The following is an 18,547-nucleotide window of genomic DNA, read 5'->3' as shown; positions in this document are numbered from 1 at the left end:
AAGTACGATGTATTGCGACATCAGATGCAAGTCAAATTTGTAGTTTCTTATGTCTCATTCCATCGAACTACAGAACCACTACCCGATCTGGCAAACTTACATAGTGCGGTTATAGCCGATAGAGGGCCGCGAAGCGAATGCAGAAGTGCCATTCACCCTGTTACGAGTTGATTAACCACTGAAACGATTTTGGAAACATTATTTTAAGGTACAAAACTCTTTGGTGTTGCTTTAAGCCTCCCTTTGCCAATAAAACAGCTTGAAATATTCTCCTGTGACACCACATAAAGTTGGAGAATACAAAGCAAGGGATTTAAGACCGTTCATCTTCACAAAATCTCCCTAGATCGTCCAGATTCCCACACTTGTGCATTCTCCTCTTTGACTCACCCCACTGTTTTTCTATGGAGTTTAGATCAGGGGACTGATATGGCAATGTCTGAAGCTTGATTTTGTGTTCAGCAAACCATATTTGTTTTGATCTGGGCATTTGTTTTGGTTTATTAACCTGATGAATGATCCAGTCATGACTAACTTTTAGTGTCTTGGCAGAGATAGACAGATTTCCTTTGAAAATGTTCAGGTTTTTCTTGGTGTTCATGATACCATGTACCTTAATTAGGTTCCCACGGCCTTGGGGAATAGAAACAGCCACCCAATTAGGCATGGGGTTCTTTTCAGTATAGTCATTCTTCTATGTATGCCAAACACACCTAACGTGTTTCTAGCCAAAGAGCGCAATTTTCCTTTCATCTGACAATAGACCAAACTTCCACACAAAGTCACTTCTGCCGTTTTCATTACAGTATCAAGATGATACCTTTGGGTATGTTCAGACTAAGCGTCTTTTTCGCAGCTGCCAGCGTCCGTTTTACATTATAATCCAGTGTTGTAGTACTCGAGTCCGAGTCATGAGCTAAATTTAGAGACTCGTGACTTGACTTGGACTTGAGCACTGAATGACTCGAACTTGGACTAGGACTCAGATTCAGACCATTCAGACTCAGAAATTGAGACAAGGATTCAACTTTTTTTTGTAATGTCATTAGGCTATAATATGTCATTAGAATATTATTTGGTATATGATTTTAATATCTAAATTCTCAGTATTAATATTAGTGCAATGGAATGTTACTGCTTCATGTCATAGGCCTACATCACACATCACGCCATGTTTCTACAATAACAGACGTTAACTTTAACGGCGCCAAATGCCTGGAGACATGAATGCCTCGAAGGTTGTTTGTTTTGTTTTTGCATAACTTCTTTTGTCAGAAAAAGACGCTTAGTCTGAACGTACCCTAAGTCTGTAACTCTCCAACAGTGGTTCCTATGGAATTGTTTGCCTATCTTACCATCTTCCATACTGTACGTGGGGGCAAGATAACTATGGGTCTTTGTCCAAGCATGTTTGTCACATTTCCAGATGATTAGAACTTTCAACAAAGTACCTAGTTTTCATAGACATTCTCTGACTTACGAATGTCAACACAGTGAACACACTTTCTTGTTATTTAAATTTAGTGTATTCTCTTGTCTTTCCGATGTTGAAAAATGACTACAGGATTTAGCCTCTGTGTGACTTTATTTTCATACCATAGTGAAAAAGAAAGTCATGAACTACTTCTGAAAGTTTACAGACACTCTGATTAACTTAAATAAATTGAAATTAGACAGGAATATGCTTCCGGTTTTGTATATAAGATTTTTCAGGGGTGCCAATAATTGTGAGCAGCGTGTTTTCATTAAAAATATTTATTTTTTTATGAGATTTTCCTTTTTCTCGAAAAAAATGTGCTTAATTTAATTTAATTTAATTTAATTTATTGTGCTTATAGAGCGCCAAAACATAACACATGTATCATGGCGCTTTACAGTATGTAGGCAATAAGAGAAAGAAGGGAAGAAAGGAAGAAAAGAAAAGCAAGAGAGAGGCCCATGGGTAACAGGGGCGAGGGAAAAACTCCCTAGAATTGGAGATACATATAGGAAGAAACCTCGAGCAGATCCACGACTCAAGGGCCTGACCCATCTGCCTAGGGTCAGTACATGACAGTAAGGTCTGTATACATGACAAATGCATATGATAGTCGGGTGTAGAGAATAAGACATGGTGTTAAAAGCACTTGAGCTGAAAGTTACAAGAGGTGGGATGATTACGTATCCGTTATGGTAATTTATTACTCCTGATTTAGTGACAGAAAGTTCAATAGTCCAGCGTTGGAATTGTCCAGGGGAAGGGAGTTGTCGAGGGGCATGTGGTGGGTTGGCAGACGGGCCAGTAATCCGGGCAGAGTTGCCATAGGCTGGTGGTGGGTCGCTAGGCTGTACGGGCCAGGAGTCCAGATAGAGGGCAGTAATAGGGCAATCGGGGATGGGACTTCAGGTGAGATGGGTGAGACCATCACGGATGGTTGATGACTGGTGATGATATACCTCACAAGTGAGGTACAGTAAGGGGGAAGAAAGAGAGATGTAGAGTGGGTTAGTATTACTGAAAATCAGAATGGTTAATGTCAATAAGTAATCAGTAGTACTATATATTGTTACAGTATACCATGGTGGGAATAGGCAAGAGAGGAACAGTTGAGAGAGAGAGAGAGAGAGAAGGGGGGAGAGGAGAGGGGGGGGGTTGTGCTTCCCTTCAAGGTTGGATTTTTCGTAATTGTTCATTGTGAGATTACAATAAAACACCAACAGAATATTTTTTATACCATTTTTTAATCAACTTTAACAGAGGTGCCAATAATTCTGGAGGGTACTGTACATACAGTAATGAATTGTATCGTCTACTGTACATATACATGTTTTTCAAGCACTAGTGATGTTTTTGTGTATGGCCTTGTCCAGGCATCCACATCCACATACGTGTGTGTGTGTGTGTGTGTTAGAGAGAGAGAGTACCTTAGCTTCTGTATAGTCCCCACATTGTGTGTCTTTATTCGAAATACATTGGTTTTATTTCTATCGAATGCCAACGCATTTCTGCAGGGAAGAAACAAAACCCACATGAGAGACTGAGCCAGATATTCTGTCTGTTCTCATGTTTGGTTCTAAATTAAGACATGGTGTCACATCATCATTAGTCAATATAAACAACTCCCAGCCAAGTAATCTATCTATTTGTATGCATATTTTATTGTGTTTGTCCAGCCATGTGTGCACATGCATGTGTGTGGCTTTTCTGTTTCTATGTGAGCAATTTCATGCTCTACTACCAAATAGTGCAGCTTTTTCTGGCTCTAGATCCAACACAAAGGCATCTTCACAACCAAAATGCAAAAAGTCATTTGAATCCTTAAATTTCCTTTTTCAAAACATAAACTCAAATACATTATGCAGAAATACATTGGAAATAAGGGTCTTGTTCCTTCCCTTCAGGGCGGAACAAGACCCCTCCGCTGCGCGTCGGGGCCGGTTCGCCCTGTCGGGACTTATTTTCCCAGTAATGACCGGCGTTCTATACATTATCCCTTACATAACGCCCCACAATGGCTGCCTTGCACTACTCCACTTGCACTACTCCACTTGCGCTACTCCACTTGTACACTTGCACACTTTGCGCCTGGTTGTTGTTGTCCTGAAAACACTTCTGAACACACTTCTGCTGCTCTTACATAACTTGCACCACTATGCCACTTGCATACTTAGGTCAAACAGAACTACCTCAGCCATTTATTGGCCTGACTTTTGCACTATTATATTGACTGTCTACTGTATGCACAATTGCACAATTTCAACTCAAATTTTGCTGCTCTTATTTTCTGCATTGTATGTGCCTTCTTATTTTTACTTTTTATATTGTTTACTTGAATGTTATGTTTGTCTGTGGACCTAATTGGTAAAATATTTTGTTGGTGGCTAATCATGTCATGCTGTAGATAACCCTGTTAAATAAGTGTGTTTTCATACTATGTGTTTTATACTTTTATAGTTTGTTTATGCAAAGTAATGTTAAAACTTGTAAAAAGGACAAAGGACTTTTATTGAGCACTTCACTTTAAAAGGGACTTTTATTTTGACATGATCCTACCATGCACTCCTATGGAAGGAAGCTGCCTATGTCAGAACAACAGTACTGTGAAGCTGAATGGAATGTGAAGCTGGAACGGAATGCATGTTAAGATATTTTGTAGTTTAAAGAAAAGTTTGCTCCTTTACTGAAGAGTTGACAAGCTCTTACGGTGATATGTGTGTGTGCGTGCGTGTGTGTGTGTTCAAACATCTATGCCTATGTAAGCAGTGCCATGGTTAAATGTGGCTGTCCTTGCATACAGTATCATACTCAGAAGACAGAGAGACATGCAGTGTCTCAGGATTTGTGTATGTGTCTGTGTGTAAAAGTGTATGGGATAGTGTTTCTGCATGTTTGTGTGTGTGTGTGTTTGTGTGTGTAAGAGAGAGAGAGAGTCTGTGTGTTGGTACATTCATGTACATTCATACATGCTTATGTGTGTGTGTGTGTAATACTTTAGTGGGGCACCTCTTTTCAGTGCTGGAGAGGAGAAGGCAATGGGAGGGGGGTATTAATCAAAGATTAACATCACTATGGCAACAATTGTTATGCCAGAGTATTCGTTCCAGATTCAATCAGTAGAGTGTGTGTGTGTGTGTGTGTGTGTGCGCGTGTGTGCGCTCTCTAGTATTCATCAGCTTTTAAGTATCTCTCCAATGCATCAATTTGTTCCAAATAGTCTGTATTAAATTTCAGTATAACTGAAACATGTCTCTCTTATTCTGTGGGATGAATTCTCCCCGGCCTCTTTGGACAGGGGGGAGTGCGTGTGAGCATGTCTCATAAATATTCATGGTCCTTGATTGACACTTCTCTCTCTTATCACCTCCATAAGACACAGGGATGAAAAACTAGTTGTGGAGGAGTACAATGCAGTTATAGAAGCAGAAATAGGCTATATACGGCCACCTGCGTACTGAATTTATGGTGCTTTCTATGCCTAACTACTAGATATTCATCATCCGTCATAATCTCAGTAGAATCATATTTTCCTCTTTTATCCAACTTCATTCATTCATGAAACCGGAAATCTGTCCGGTTTTCATCTTCTGTCCATTCTGTACATTATAAACATATATATACATTATATGCACTTAGTGCAGTCTCAGCAGGCTAACTAGAATATGCTTCAACTTATATTTATTTTGAAATGTTCTGCACTCAATATGGATATTTGATATAATATGACTGACAGACAAATATAAAAGTTTGCTTTTACACGGCTTAGGATACGTCAAGCACTGTCTACCGCCACATTAAAATCAACGCGCCGCTACTGCCGGAGATAGAAAACCGGATTTCTGAATACTGAGGTGTCATGGCGACGGCCATTGTTGGCTGGAGAATATCGTGGATATGCAAGGCCTTAGGAAGAAGTATCACATTACATCTCGTTCTTAATGAACCTTCTTTGTTTCTTTCTTAATGAGCCTCCATTTGTGTGATATTTATAAAAGGAGACCTGCCTGATGAAAAATGCTTGAATCCCGTTATAAGACTAAACTAATGAAGAGTAGCCATACACTCCTTTCTCTTTAAACTATTAACCAACGTTTCGGCAGTCCGACTTAATCAGGATAACCCCAATGTGAGAAATTTGCCAACACATTAGGCATTTGTTTATGATATATCAATCTCTGTTTGAGTGCATGTTCATGGGTTTTTTCGTTTTGGCCGTATAATAAGTGGGATAATGTATAAAACGCCAGTCATTACTGGGAAAATAAGGCCCTTCAGGGCGAAGCAAGACCCCTCTGCTGGCGTGTTGGGGTCTGGTTCGCCCTGTCGGGACTTATTTTCCCAATAATGACCGGCGTTCTATACATTATCACTTACATATGAGCTCATTTCACTGGAATCACCAATTACTGGAGCTATATCACAAGTTTGGAATATGTATTTATTTATCATATGAAAATAGGATACGTTTCTACAGACACCATGAAAAGATAAGGTATGCCTACCCTAATATTCTAAAGGATTGTGAATATTTATGTTGATCTAGAAGAATGTTTGTCAAAGCCATATTGCACCTTTGGGTCATTTAACAATTTATTCATTGAACTAGTTGTTTGCCAATTAATGATTAACCAAAAGAACATACTCATTGACACTATTACATGAATCAATGAATAGAGGTCCAGTGGACTCATTGGCGAAAACAGAAGGACTTGTATGGATGGATAGTGTGTAAAACAAACTTACTTGTTGGCCAGGTGAACTTTGGGAGTGACACCGTATTCTCCAAAGAGGGTGACAAACACGTTAGCATCAGTCCCTCCTCCTTTCACGTCACCTGTTACTGTCACTACCTCATAAACTAGGCACAGAGAGAAAGACTAGTCAGAGCCAGTCAGAGAGCATGAATAAGTGGTTTCAGCTGCCTGGTAAACTGAAAGATGCACAGAAATGTGAAAACATTGAATCAAGTACCCCCTTGTGAGTAAGATGTTATCAAGGAGGAATAGTGCTTAAACTAAATAGGAGTTAGAAAATCTTTGCAAAACATCCAGTGTAAAGCAGCTTTTTACTGAAGCAAGCAACTAGAACTTACTGGCTCCCACTATTTCTTCCTGCACCTTCCACATCCTGCACCCTAAAACTATCAACTGAGATGGACAGAGACATTCAGCTACATCACTGAATGACAGATGTCTTCTTTTGAAGGTTGACAATTGTATGCCCACAGAATGGTAAATAGACCCCTCTCATGTGTGTTTTAGTGGTGGTTGGGTTTCCCCTCTGTAGAAGTGCCTCCTTAGTAAAGTGCAATTCACTATGGGATTCCATTCACTTAAGTATAGTGAATTAATTCCAACTTCACCCCCTCCACTTAAGATTACACTAAGTGGCCTGAAGTTGGAGACGATTAGCTAAATCTATGCCTATCACTGTTCCTCACAAATTTGGCATCTCACATCTACACACTTATTGTCATATGGAACTTGACCAGTCTTCCCAACTTTGGCACAGCAGACCACTAAACAAGGTTTGTCCAATTGGATCAAATCCCAGAAGTAATTAAGTGAAATGAATCTTCTACTACGGTTCTATCTTGTGTTGAAGAGCCTCAATAACATGGAAAACAATTCTAACAAATGGCTGTGTTATTGTTTTTTTCCTGGAAGGATTTTCCCTAAGCCCCCTAAATCAATCATTTAAGGCGTTTGTGGCTGAAATTAATGGTTTCTAAAATGGCTGCCACTCTTGGTGAAGCTGATCTACAGCTCACATCAAGCCTAAAATACTGATACCGTTCAGAGTAATGAGAATACTAACCCTCCAGATAACCACTTCTGAATGCAACTGCAGTTCAGTCTACTCTGTTTCATATAATTTAAGCATTTTAACAGCAAGTTGAGGGGGAGGCTTGCTCTTCTCAGCCATTCGTAGCCACCCAGAGGTCATGAGCCAATCAAAATCAGCATGCGTTAAGCAGTGTCCAGACTTTTGAATATGATTTCCTAGGGTAGCAAGTTCTTCAAAAAGGGATATTTTTTCTCAGTAAGGTAAAACTGATTTTTGATTGTTTCTGTAATCACAAATTCAATGCCACTCTTACACACTTTCAGACATCATTGGAGCATCAGCTGCACCATGTTGTACTTCATCTCCTTACCTTTCTTGCGGTAATACTCCTCTTCATAGTCATCTGAGGACTCCGACTCGTAGTTGAGAAGTTGGTTGTGGTAGGTCTCATAATAATCTGAGAGCTTCGCTGTGCTCTTTCCCTTCTTTCCCTTTTTGTCCTCATCGCTGTCTGATCCCTTCTTCCCCTTCTTTTTTGAGCCCATTTTCTCCCTTTCTTTCTTCCCTGTGCAGGTGCTTTTCTTCTTTTTCCTTTTCTCCTCTCTCACTCCCTCGTTCCCATCGTCCTCCTCAACTGTTTTGTCCTTTTTCTTTTCTTTTCGTTTGGGCTCATTGTTGTTCTCCTCATCCTCGAGCTCTACGTCTTCCCCTTCATCCTCCTCTTCTTCTTTTTTCTTCTTTTCCTCACTCTCGTCCTTCTTTTTCTTTTTCTCCGGGTGGCTCTTGCTCGTGCCCCTGTCCGTCTCCCCGTCTGAGGTGTGGGTAACTGCCTTGCTCTTTCCTTTCGCCTTCGTCTCCTTCTCTTTCAATTCGTCACCTGGCTCTTCCAAACTGGGCCGTTTTTTTCTCTTTTGTGGGCATCTTTTATTTATTCCATCTGTGTGTGTGTGTGTGCGGTTTACACACACACACACAAACACATACTGTACACACACGCACACAGCCACACACATGCACACACACATACATGGACACACCTTACCTTTTGAGCACACACTCAAACTCATTCTCACACCATATCGACTATAGCGTAGTCACATGTTTTGGCATAAGTCATTCTTATTACCATAACACCACTGGAGTGACTGACTGTCAAGACAACGGGGTATACATGTTCACACTCCTGTCCAACCAATTGGATGTCTGTGCCTGTCTGTCAATGAGAAGAGCATCACCTCCTCGCATACAGTGCACATCTTCAACATCACAATACTTGACAGAGGCCACTCTCCCCGAGGCCACTGCCCTCATCCCTGAGGCCACTGCCTCTTCTACCTTTATCCTCTTAATGTGGCATTTGCCAGCAGCACCGTCCACCTAAACCACTGGCAGCCACCACCACCCCACTACTGTTTCTCTCCTCTCTCCTCCTCCGCTACCGGTCACTGAACCTTTGACCTCAGCCAGTCCACAGCCAGTAAAAGGCAAGAGTCCCAACTACACAAACGTGACTCACTAGGGCTGAGAGACATGGAGGTCTAAGCAAGGTAACGTTACAAACACAACTACTGTATGTTATTCTGGTATGGATAAAATGGAATGTAAGAGCAAATCTCTCACACACAATGGAAGAGGAGCGCTCTCTCTCATAGATACACACGCTCACACACACATAGAGAGAGAGAGAGAGCACAAACGAGCCTCTAATCAAGGCATTCAACACATCATCTCACTGTGCCACTTGTGTCAGATTTGTGGGTGTCGTGTCAGCTTTCCATCAGTGGCACTGCGGCCGTTTAGCAGTCATCACTCTCTGTTGCAATGTCTTTACAAGCGACTGGAAGACAGCTGGGAATTATGCCAGTTAATGCTATTCCTCCCACTACAAAAATATAGACTTTTTTGGGAAGATTGCTGAACGTTTCTCTGTGGGTGTTTATGTGTGGTTTCATCTCAGCTCCCTCATGCCCGTTTGACTGAAACATCAGACATGGCACAGCAGCTCTGTGTGGGCACTGTGTCAGTTTTAGAGATGCCCATGTGCCCATTCCCATGGCACATCTGGGCTGTGTGCAGTTTCTCTGAGCTATCAACCCCATGTCTTTAGTTGTCACAGAGATGGATGATGGAGTTTAAGAGAGACTTTTATGAGTTTGTAAGATATTATAAAAACGTTATATGTAATAGCTGCATTGGTGACAATAATCTTGATTGGTCTGACTGCACTGCTTCTGGAGTATGTGCTTATTTAATCCCATGTAGCTCGGATTTCTTCATTTGAGTGTGTGTGTGTCTGTGTGAGTCTGTCTGAATGCCTTTCTGTGCAAGAGAAAGTGACCATTAAGAATCTGTTCCAAGTATGTAAGACAGACAAAGCTAGTCCCAGATGTCACACATGCTCAAGTCATGAGAACCAAAAGGGAGTTCTACACGTAAATAGGAACAATACAGTATGTTTATTAAGGTGAAATATAAAAGTCAGTGCAATGGAGTAAAACCAAACATTGTGTGTCTAGGGTATGTGTAAAACCAAACAAAATGCCGACGGAAGAAAGGAGAAGAGTCCAGAAAAAACTGCAGAGCCCAGGCCCTCTTATCCTACAGCCCATCAGGTTATCAGGTCCCCAGCCACCCTGCTGCTACAGACAGACAAACATGAATAGAAGGCGATGGGGCTGGTGCAGACCGCGTCCTGACACAGAAGACACATTGCTGTATTTGTGAGTTAAAAAGAATGTGTGATAATAGCTGTAACAGCACAGTGAGCAATTATGCAGCCATGTGTTTCCAATGTTTTTCAGAGAGAGCCAATGGACAAATGCATCCCTCACTATGAGATTAACACTGATTAACCTTGGAAGGTCATGCATAATTAATCTGTGCAACAGGCTGTGCAGGTATGGCAGCAAGAGAATCCACTGATGTAGGCTACTATCAACGAATGTATACTGATGGACAGAACTATTTCTGGGGTGATGAAATATTTAGCTATTTATACTCAGACATGGTTTGGAAGAGTTGTCAGTTCTGGGTTTTGCTCTTTTAGAAACTGCAACACTTTGTTGGTGTGGGCCCAAATGGCTGCAGGATCATGCCTCATGGAGGCGCTCAGGGAACACATGGACGTCACTTCCTGTGTCGTCCAGGCCACAACCGTGTGCAATGTGTCCAGCTGGTGAGAGTCACCATACTGCACTGACTGGATTTCATTCCCATATTTGCAAAAATAGTTCTCGGAGAAATCCAGATGTAAAATTAAGTCTCCCTTTACCATCTTATCCTTGAAATGGCGGATTGCTGTGTACTGGTGCTTCATGTTATATGCGTGTCTCCCAAATTTATTTTTCAGCACAGATGAGAATTTTTCCAGTAAAGATTCCAGTGTGTCACAAGCTTTGGTCTTGACTGTCAAATGCGCTTGAAACTTTACATTTGGCCCATTTTTTTTTCTTTTTCTCTCTCTCCTCAGTAATGAACTTCCACTCATGCCACCAAACATTCTCACCACCATCAAAAGAGGCTGTTTGCAGCTCTTTGTTTTTGCAATTAACACAATCACGCTACATGCTATTCTCACAACAGCGCGTGGCCATGAGGTCGTCTACGTTGTTTGTGTTAATCACTTTACACTGCATCAACTTATCTGCCATGAATTGTGTATTGGCATGTCTTTTACAGAGACATGTGTCTCTGTCCTGCACCACCCAAAAGGGACGCCTCTTGGAGAACTGTGAAAAAGTTAAAAAATCTTCAAGACCTTTGCTGAGATACCCAATTCTCTCTGTGCAAATTTCATTAGCCTGTACTTCTGGAGAATTTTAGAAGACACAGTTTTGGCTATCATCTGCTGTTTTTTGGCAGAGGTTTCTTTCCTATATTTGTCCCTCAACTGAGCAGTGATGGTGTTTTGAAAGGTTAGAGTCCTCCTTAGTTTCTTTAGTCCCTCCGCCATTTGTCTTGCCACTTTACTCCGTGGCGAGTCATTATGACTGATTTTTTTCTGTAGTCTAGCGAACCTTTTCTTATATTTTTCGACTTTTCTCAAGGCATCAGCCAGCTTTATATTAACCCCAGACAAATCTCTGAAAAGCTTTGATCTATCTCTCCTCACTTTCTTCTTACCCCTGGATGTAGATCTTTCCACTACGGGGGGAGTGTCTGGGGGTGTGTTTGGTGGCGTAGTGGCCAACACAGCATTTGCAGTGGCTATATGTCGTCGCCGGTTTTGTTGATTGACCTTCTACTGTTTTCTTTTTCTTTCCTTCTCCTTACTGGAGAGCTCTGAAATTGGTTTCACTATCCCTTTTTCTTTATTCCTGCGATATCTTTCTCTGTCCTTTTCTAGTTTCTGTTGATATTTAACTGGATCTGCTTTTGTTCTGTATTCTGTATTCCTGTGACTTCTGGGCCATCGATTTCGGCATCTTAAATATAAATATAGACAAATAAAAATAAATATAGAGTGTACTGGAATGGTGATGTATAAAGTTCTCAGTCCAAAAGCACAAATATGTCATTAGAACATGCAATATCGCACAAAAACGGCACATATATCATGTCCAAAGCTACCCCTGTAATTTCTCAGAGTTGGAAATGACATTTTAGCAGTTTTTCTGCAATATTAGCACACCCTCAGGCTTAGCTACTTTTGGACTTAGCATATAGTTTACTCATAATAAACATAAATACATTATTTTCATATTTGTTGTACATAATTCAGCCGAACTACAGCCGAGGTGGAAATGAAGCTGAATAAAAATACTCTGTGTAAAAGCTTAAGTTATCTTGATCTGAAGAGCACATGTGCCTGAAGTTTCACCTTCAACTAATACTTCCTTTTAACTATTATTTCCATGGTTACCAAATAAATAAAATATTTAAAGTGGGTCTATTAAGGTGGATTTTGTTGAGGGTGGTGGAAATGACGGGAAACCTGGGGACAGACTTATTTTATTCCAAAAATAGTTTAAAATGGTGATATACATATGGAATTCTGATGGTATGATATTTTATTTGTCCTTAAGACAAACATATTAAAACATATTTTTTATTCATAAATTTATCCTTTAATATATTTTTTTAACATTCAAAGAGGGCCAGTCTGGGTTGGAGACGAGCATAAAACTGCAAAATCTGCTAATAAACAGCCTTGAAAAAGCATTTTTAAAAGAAAACCGGGGCAAGATTTGGTAGTTACTGGGATGTTGGAACATGAACTTCATAATTACAATGTATTTGTGCATTTGTTTGTTTGTTTATTTACAAAAAAAGGCCAAGGACACAAAAGTGCCTGTAGTTGGAGAATCACCCACTTATGTTGTTACAGTATGTGACGCTGGTGCATCCTCGAACTCTGGGCTGCCTTTGTTATAGACCTCTCCAGAATAAGTCCCACCTCCGTAACTTCCGTATCCATCCAACTTCCGGTCGTCAAATGTCTATGGGAAATAACATGGCGTTTCGAAAGATCGTACCTGTCAAACTCTGTAGGTGACAAAGTAGAAAAAGCTGGTGGGCCCCCCCCCCCCCCCCCTCTGCTCATTTTCCTTCATCAGTATTTAGGAGGAATGTTTATAATATTCTTTGTTTATAATAAGCCAGACTTCCTTCAAATTATATTTTAAAATAAATTAATAGTTATCTAAAGACTGGATTCTAGTCTATTTGTGTGTGTCCATGTGTATGATGTGGCTTACATAGTCTTTCAGCAGTTTTACAAGGCAGCTTCATTCTAAATACTGTAGTTTAGTGGTAATGCACATGGCTTTTTTCTGTGAATTATAAGTAACCTAGGCTTTATTAACTCTAAGGTAACCTGTTTCCCATGCACACATTGTCCCATGTACTTAATAATAGCATTTGCTTCTATGGTTTCTGTATCCGTCCAGCTGTTCGAGGACAGAAAAGACAATGTCATAATTTAATGTAATTAAATGACCCCAGGTAAACATGGGTCACACCTTTATTCCTCCACACCCTTTCATGCAGACATGTTGTCACAACATTCAGTTAATCACGGGCCTCAATTTCTCTCCACGCACATCAGATTGGAACTGCTGTGTCTGTCTGCTTTGCCTGGCACTGCTAGGTCATATCTGGCAAGGTCTGGTAACCCTCACCTCAGTAGGGTTCATAGGTCAGGGAGATTGTGGTATCTGCATGTGCCTGAGTTATGTAGTAGTGAAGGCAGTGACACAGTGCTGCCTTAGAGGATTCACAGAGGTCTCCACTGAGTCGATTTCATCAGGGGTAACTCCTCTAGAGAGAAAACATGATGCTGACTATATGTTTACATGCTCAATTCAGATTTATCTTCTTTTTTCTTTCTTTCTTTTTTTTTATTTGTTTTATCAACTCCAAACTCCAGTGTGGACTAGTGTGGAAGTCCTGAGCTGACCTGTATGTGGAAAGGATCAACAGGCTATCAACAACACAGCACGCTACCTTCCAGAAGTGCACACGGACACTGAACAGGGAGTGCCATTTGTAAATTGATAGCCAGCAAATTCAAAAGCAGGTGATAACGAATGTCAATGACCGTTCACACTGAGGCCACATTGCAAAAAACGGGAGCTGTATCTGATTTAGTACCACATATGGAAGTGGCCCAAATCAGAGCTGAAAAAGTCAGATTCCATGTGACTTGTGTTGTTCACACTGTTATGAAAGAAAACCCATATGTGTCACATTAACTGAAGCATTTGGATTTGGCCTGGTAATGTGAACGTGGCCTAGTCAAGGGTAGTAGAATAAAACAATTGAAAATTGCAAATGGCAACTCGGGGCAGTTTGAAGACAGATAGAGGAAATTTAAATTTTACAATTAGCAGACACCAAGTCAAAGCATTTTAGTGAACAGTTTAGTCATTGGCCCATAGTATACCAAATAAGCTTCTGAAGCACAGAAACAAAAGTAGTCCACTAAAGCAGTGGCAAACATAGCCATGAAGGCTGTAAAGTGAGTCTAAGGCACTTTAAGGAGTTCAACTGCACCCTGTTTCAGGATGTTAAGCTCACACATTTGTGTCTGCCAGTGCTCCTATTGTCAAATTCCGAGTCACAGTACATGGGTAAGCCTACAGTACATCAGTATTTGGGGTAGATCACGCGGCGCGTCTGTCCGTCTGCCCGATTCTTGTCCAACCACTTCCCACACAGGAAGATGGTGGTGACTCCGTTGGCGGTGTTGGTGACCTCCACACGCTCCAGCAGCCAGCTAGGGTTGAAGCCCTTGCTGTCGTGCTCCACGATCACGTGCGTCAGATCGCCCATGTCCAGCATCTCCATCGTGAAGCGCTCGGTCCGGTTGCGCTCAAACAAGTTTCGCAGGCGCTGCCGCAAGGCCCGTCGGCCCGAATCCCCGTTTGTGCCAAAGAGTGTGATGAAGACGTTGGCATCGGTGCCTGCCCCTTTCTCATCACCCGTGACCACGATGATCTCGTACCTGACTGGGCGCAGGCTGCGGGCCTTGGAGGCAAAGCTCTCCACGATCTTGCTGCACTCGAACGTCACAGGGTCGTCACGTTTGGAGGAGAGGGGAATCTGAGCGTTACAGTTGAATATGTACCTGAGGGAGACAGAGAGTTAAGCAATAACTCGGTATAGACCCTTTCAACAATAAAAACAAAAACAATGCTTGAACGTTCTATTTGGTTCCCAATCTACTTCCTCTGCATTAACCTGTTGAGGAGTGAATTATTTTCCTAGTTCCTTCTAGAATTCTATGCAAACAATCTATAGTTTCAGTATTCCTTATACAGTCTATGGGGAAAATCTCTGAGGGTAATTGTGACATCATAATGTGGAACTCTCGGTTCGTGAACATTCTAATCACATATTTGTGACCGTACTCCTCAACAGGTTAAGATAACATATGGAATGTTAAAATGGAAGCCTTGTGGGGCCAACTATGATCCTGATAATGGAACTCTCTTGAAAGCAAAGATTCTAGAGCGTAGCGCTCTAGAATCTTTGCTTGAAAGGGTCTACATTCAAGTACATCTTCTACTACATGGAATCTCTCAAAATGAATACACAGTTTATGCCTGAGGCTATTTTATCTCATTAATCTTGTGCATACAAATATAGTCAATCTGGCTTTACGGAGCAACATAACCTGGTGTTGCTGTACTTGTTTCTGTGTCATCACACTTATCCATTCAAAGTCCACCTACTTGTTTCCGAGCTCTTTCTCTCTGACAGTGACTTCTAACACATGCCAAGAGGCTTCAATTTTGGGCTTCTTCCCATCTTTGGGTATGTGGCCAACACAGATACCCGCAATGTCACCCACAACCTTAGAGGAGAACTCAAATCTGTCTGTGCTCCCACTGTGTGTGCACAAAAATGAAATGTTATTAAATATAAATGACCACATCAATACACATACAATTTGATAGACATGAAAGAACTTCACATGTATTAAATACAATATACAGTACACATTCAAAATGATGTAGCAAAGGCACATTAGGCCTACACGTTACCGTAGGAATCGCCTTTTCTTCCCTGAATTTTCTAGAACAAGCTCTTTGGAACGTCCCTTCCTTCCCTCCAAGATCATCCACACATTCTCTCGCGTCTCTGCCTCATCTGTATCTGCGGTTACTGTAATGATTTCATACTCTACCAGACATAAAAAAACATTTCAGTTCATATAACAGTTCATCAGTGCATAAGAAACACCTCACCAAGAGACATATGATGTATGTATTACACTAGACTAATTTGACAATGTACAAACTTCATTAGCTGAACATATGTGTTCACTGTCTACGTATGCTTTTGTGCTCACTATCCATTAACCTGAGGGGATTATTTTTACTATTTATGGTCAATAGAATATATATATAAGTTTTATAAGAAATTTCTAAGCATGGATGTACATTAATGGTCTTACAAAAGATATCGTTTGATGTTCAGTGGTACCCCCTTAAGACACACTTACTGGTTTTCTCATTGAGGTCCAGAATGTCGTTGTTGGCACAGCCCAGCTCTCGTATCAGCTGTCCATCATCCTCATTCTTGGCAAGCCACCTTTTGCATGGGAAACGGAAAGTTTGATCCAGGACGTCATCTCGTACATCCACGTAGTCAACATACCAACCAGCAGCTGGGCCTAGACACACACACACACAGCTATTTTTTAACCATATTCATATTTACAGTCATGACAAAGGTGAATTACCATAAGATCCACTCGCACATGTTAGTTGGGTAATCTTATGTGATCTGGTTCAAACTGTGTTCAAATTGACTGGAGTATACAGCTCTAAAAAAAATTAAGAGACCACTACACATTTTTCTGCTGTCATCTTACGGTTGCTGTGTGGCATTTGACTGAGTTGACGGTTATATTCAAATGTGCAATTTTGAATATGACTGTCAACTCAGCAACCAAAGGATGACAGCAGAAAAATGTGCAGTGGTCTCTTAGGTTTTTCCAGAGCTGTATATTACTTCGCTGCCCCTGCATGGACGCACCTGCATTGTCGTGCCATAGCCGAACTTTGGACAGGTCGCCCAAGCTGAGCATGTCTGGGAATCTGAAGGTGTCCATCTGTTTGCGTTCAAACTTGTTATTGTTGTTGGAGTGTTTGAGTGCCAGCGGTCCCGTGTCCCCATTCTCACCGAAGATCATTAACCACACATTGGCATCTGTCCCTGCACCTAAACATGTCATATCGACAACATAAGCTGCAAGCCATACATATAACGACAGCAGCCAGTCACATCATAGTGAGTGAATAACCCACATTAACCTATACACATTTTGTATGTGTATGTGTGTGTGCTCATTTTAGAGTCAACAGTTTAATGTTGTATGATACAGGGAGTGTGTGTGTGTTGTGTATGATAGGTAGTGTGTGTATCTGTGCGTACCCATGGCTTCGCCTGTCTTGACATTTACAATGTAGTTGGTCAGCTCCATCATTTCTTCCTCGTCTATGACAGCAGGCATCTCAGCGCTCAATGTCTTTTTGGTGCCAAGGGTGGTCGACAGCCACTCAGAGTACGTAAACTCTGCCACTTCATCAGTTTGTACGTTACGCAGGGCAACCTACACACACATAAAGCCAAATATGTCTTAGGCTACTTGATGCTTCACACTCCCTCTAAAGTGATGCGGGTCAGATTATAATATTGAAGAGAGGGGAGAACAGGCCAAGAATGTGCCCACAAAGGTGTGAAGCTGTTTCAGTTACACTTCAGGAGTGTTGGTAGCTAGCCAAAAAAATAAATAAAATGCAAACACATTCATTAGAAACCAAACCTCCACATGCAACCTTCGCCTATACAACACACCAACAACTGCAACATCCAACGCATGCAACATTCGCCTATACATCAACACACACACACACACACACACACACACACACATACACACACACCCTTTCCAGGAACCAGTCGGGTCGGCTGCCAGAGGCGTCAACTCGGACCCGCATCTTTTTCAGCGGTGCAATGTCTTCAACCTCGAGAGTGAACGTGTCCTCCTGTCCACGCTCAAATCTACACACACACAAATTCACACTTTCACTGTACCACTATTAATAATAATAAACCCTGTGTGTGAGAATGAGAGTGTGGGGTGAGAACCTGTCTTCATTCTTTGGCAGCAACTTCTCATCTGAGCTTCCGTTGGCCCCAAATATAGTCAAGTAAATTTGTGTGTCTGTTCCTGCATTCTGCACATCACCTGTAACCACAGTTACCTCATAGATGATCTAAGCCAGGGGAAAAAAGCAGATAAAGTAAGTAAATCAGAATCTGTGTTCACAAAAAATGGATCTATTGTATATTCTTGTGTCAGTTCGCAGAATTCATGTGTGAATGTGTGTTTCTTACCTTTTGTGCAATGGAGATGACAACAGCATCCATGATGTGGAGCACACGGGTAGTGAGACCGTCACCACGGTCTTTGGCCAACCAGCACTTACACTGGAACACAAACTTCATTCCTTTCGTTGGCACGGCAACTGACAACTCATGCACCATCCAGCAACTCTCGGGAGTTGCTCCATCATGACCCAGCTATTAACACATGGATGGAAATTACATTAGTATTGTAATTATTTGTTCTTTAAAATGCAGAGATTTTATAAACCTAAAAAATGTGGATAACTATCTTCTGTAAAGGGAATATGATAATATGATCAAGCTCAGTTGAAGTGGAAACCTGTAGCCGAACCAGGAGAAGACTGCACCACTGATCTAAACAATACAGTTTTAATGACAAAAGTGATATTGTATGGTGAATTATGCATCTTGCCTCCACTCGTT

At 41.3% G+C, this 18,547-nt stretch overlaps 2 protein-coding genes across 3 annotated transcripts in view; both read right to left on the bottom strand.

Annotated features, from left to right (window-relative positions):
* loxhd1b (lipoxygenase homology PLAT domains 1b) overlaps positions 1-10,580 on the bottom strand; it is a 63,995-nt gene extending 53,415 nt beyond the window's left edge. Inside the window, exons 1-5 of the mRNA XM_042059987.1 lie at positions 10,323-10,580; positions 8,391-8,413; positions 7,635-8,155; positions 6,221-6,335; positions 2,905-2,985 (exon numbers count right to left, since the gene is read on the bottom strand). Coding sequence (XP_041915921.1) covers positions 2,905-2,985; positions 6,221-6,335; positions 7,635-8,155; positions 8,391-8,413; positions 10,323-10,580 — 998 coding nt within the window. The remainder of the gene's footprint in view (positions 1-2,904; positions 2,986-6,220; positions 6,336-7,634; positions 8,156-8,390; positions 8,414-10,322) is intronic.
* Positions 10,581-13,183: 2,603 nt separating this feature from the next.
* Positions 13,184-18,292, bottom strand: LOC121680084 (lipoxygenase homology domain-containing protein 1). Of its 2 annotated transcripts, none has more exons than XR_006021554.1 (10): positions 18,113-18,292; positions 17,864-17,991; positions 17,659-17,776; positions 17,147-17,324; positions 16,748-16,933; positions 16,212-16,382; positions 15,751-15,889; positions 15,439-15,594; positions 14,284-14,831; positions 13,184-13,661 (listed from the first exon to the last, which is right to left on the bottom strand). XR_006021554.1 is itself a non-coding variant. In XM_042059266.1 (10 exons), the coding sequence occupies exons 1-9, from the start codon at positions 18,260-18,262 to the stop codon at positions 14,351-14,353; spliced, it is 1,707 nt and encodes a 568-aa protein (XP_041915200.1). In that variant the 5' UTR covers positions 18,263-18,292; the 3' UTR covers positions 13,184-13,661; position 14,350. The 2 variants fall into 2 exon arrangements, 1 of the variants encoding a protein (XP_041915200.1); XM_042059266.1 differs by having other exon boundaries at positions 14,350-14,831.
* Positions 18,293-18,547: the final 255 nt, after the last annotated feature.

The sequence above is a fragment of the Alosa sapidissima genome, chromosome 13 (assembly GCF_018492685.1).
Source record: "Alosa sapidissima isolate fAloSap1 chromosome 13, fAloSap1.pri, whole genome shotgun sequence".
Lineage (NCBI taxonomy): Eukaryota > Metazoa > Chordata > Actinopteri > Clupeiformes > Clupeidae > Alosa > Alosa sapidissima.
The sequence above is the reverse complement of the archived record's forward strand: the minus strand, read 5'-3'. Positions and strand labels throughout refer to the sequence as shown.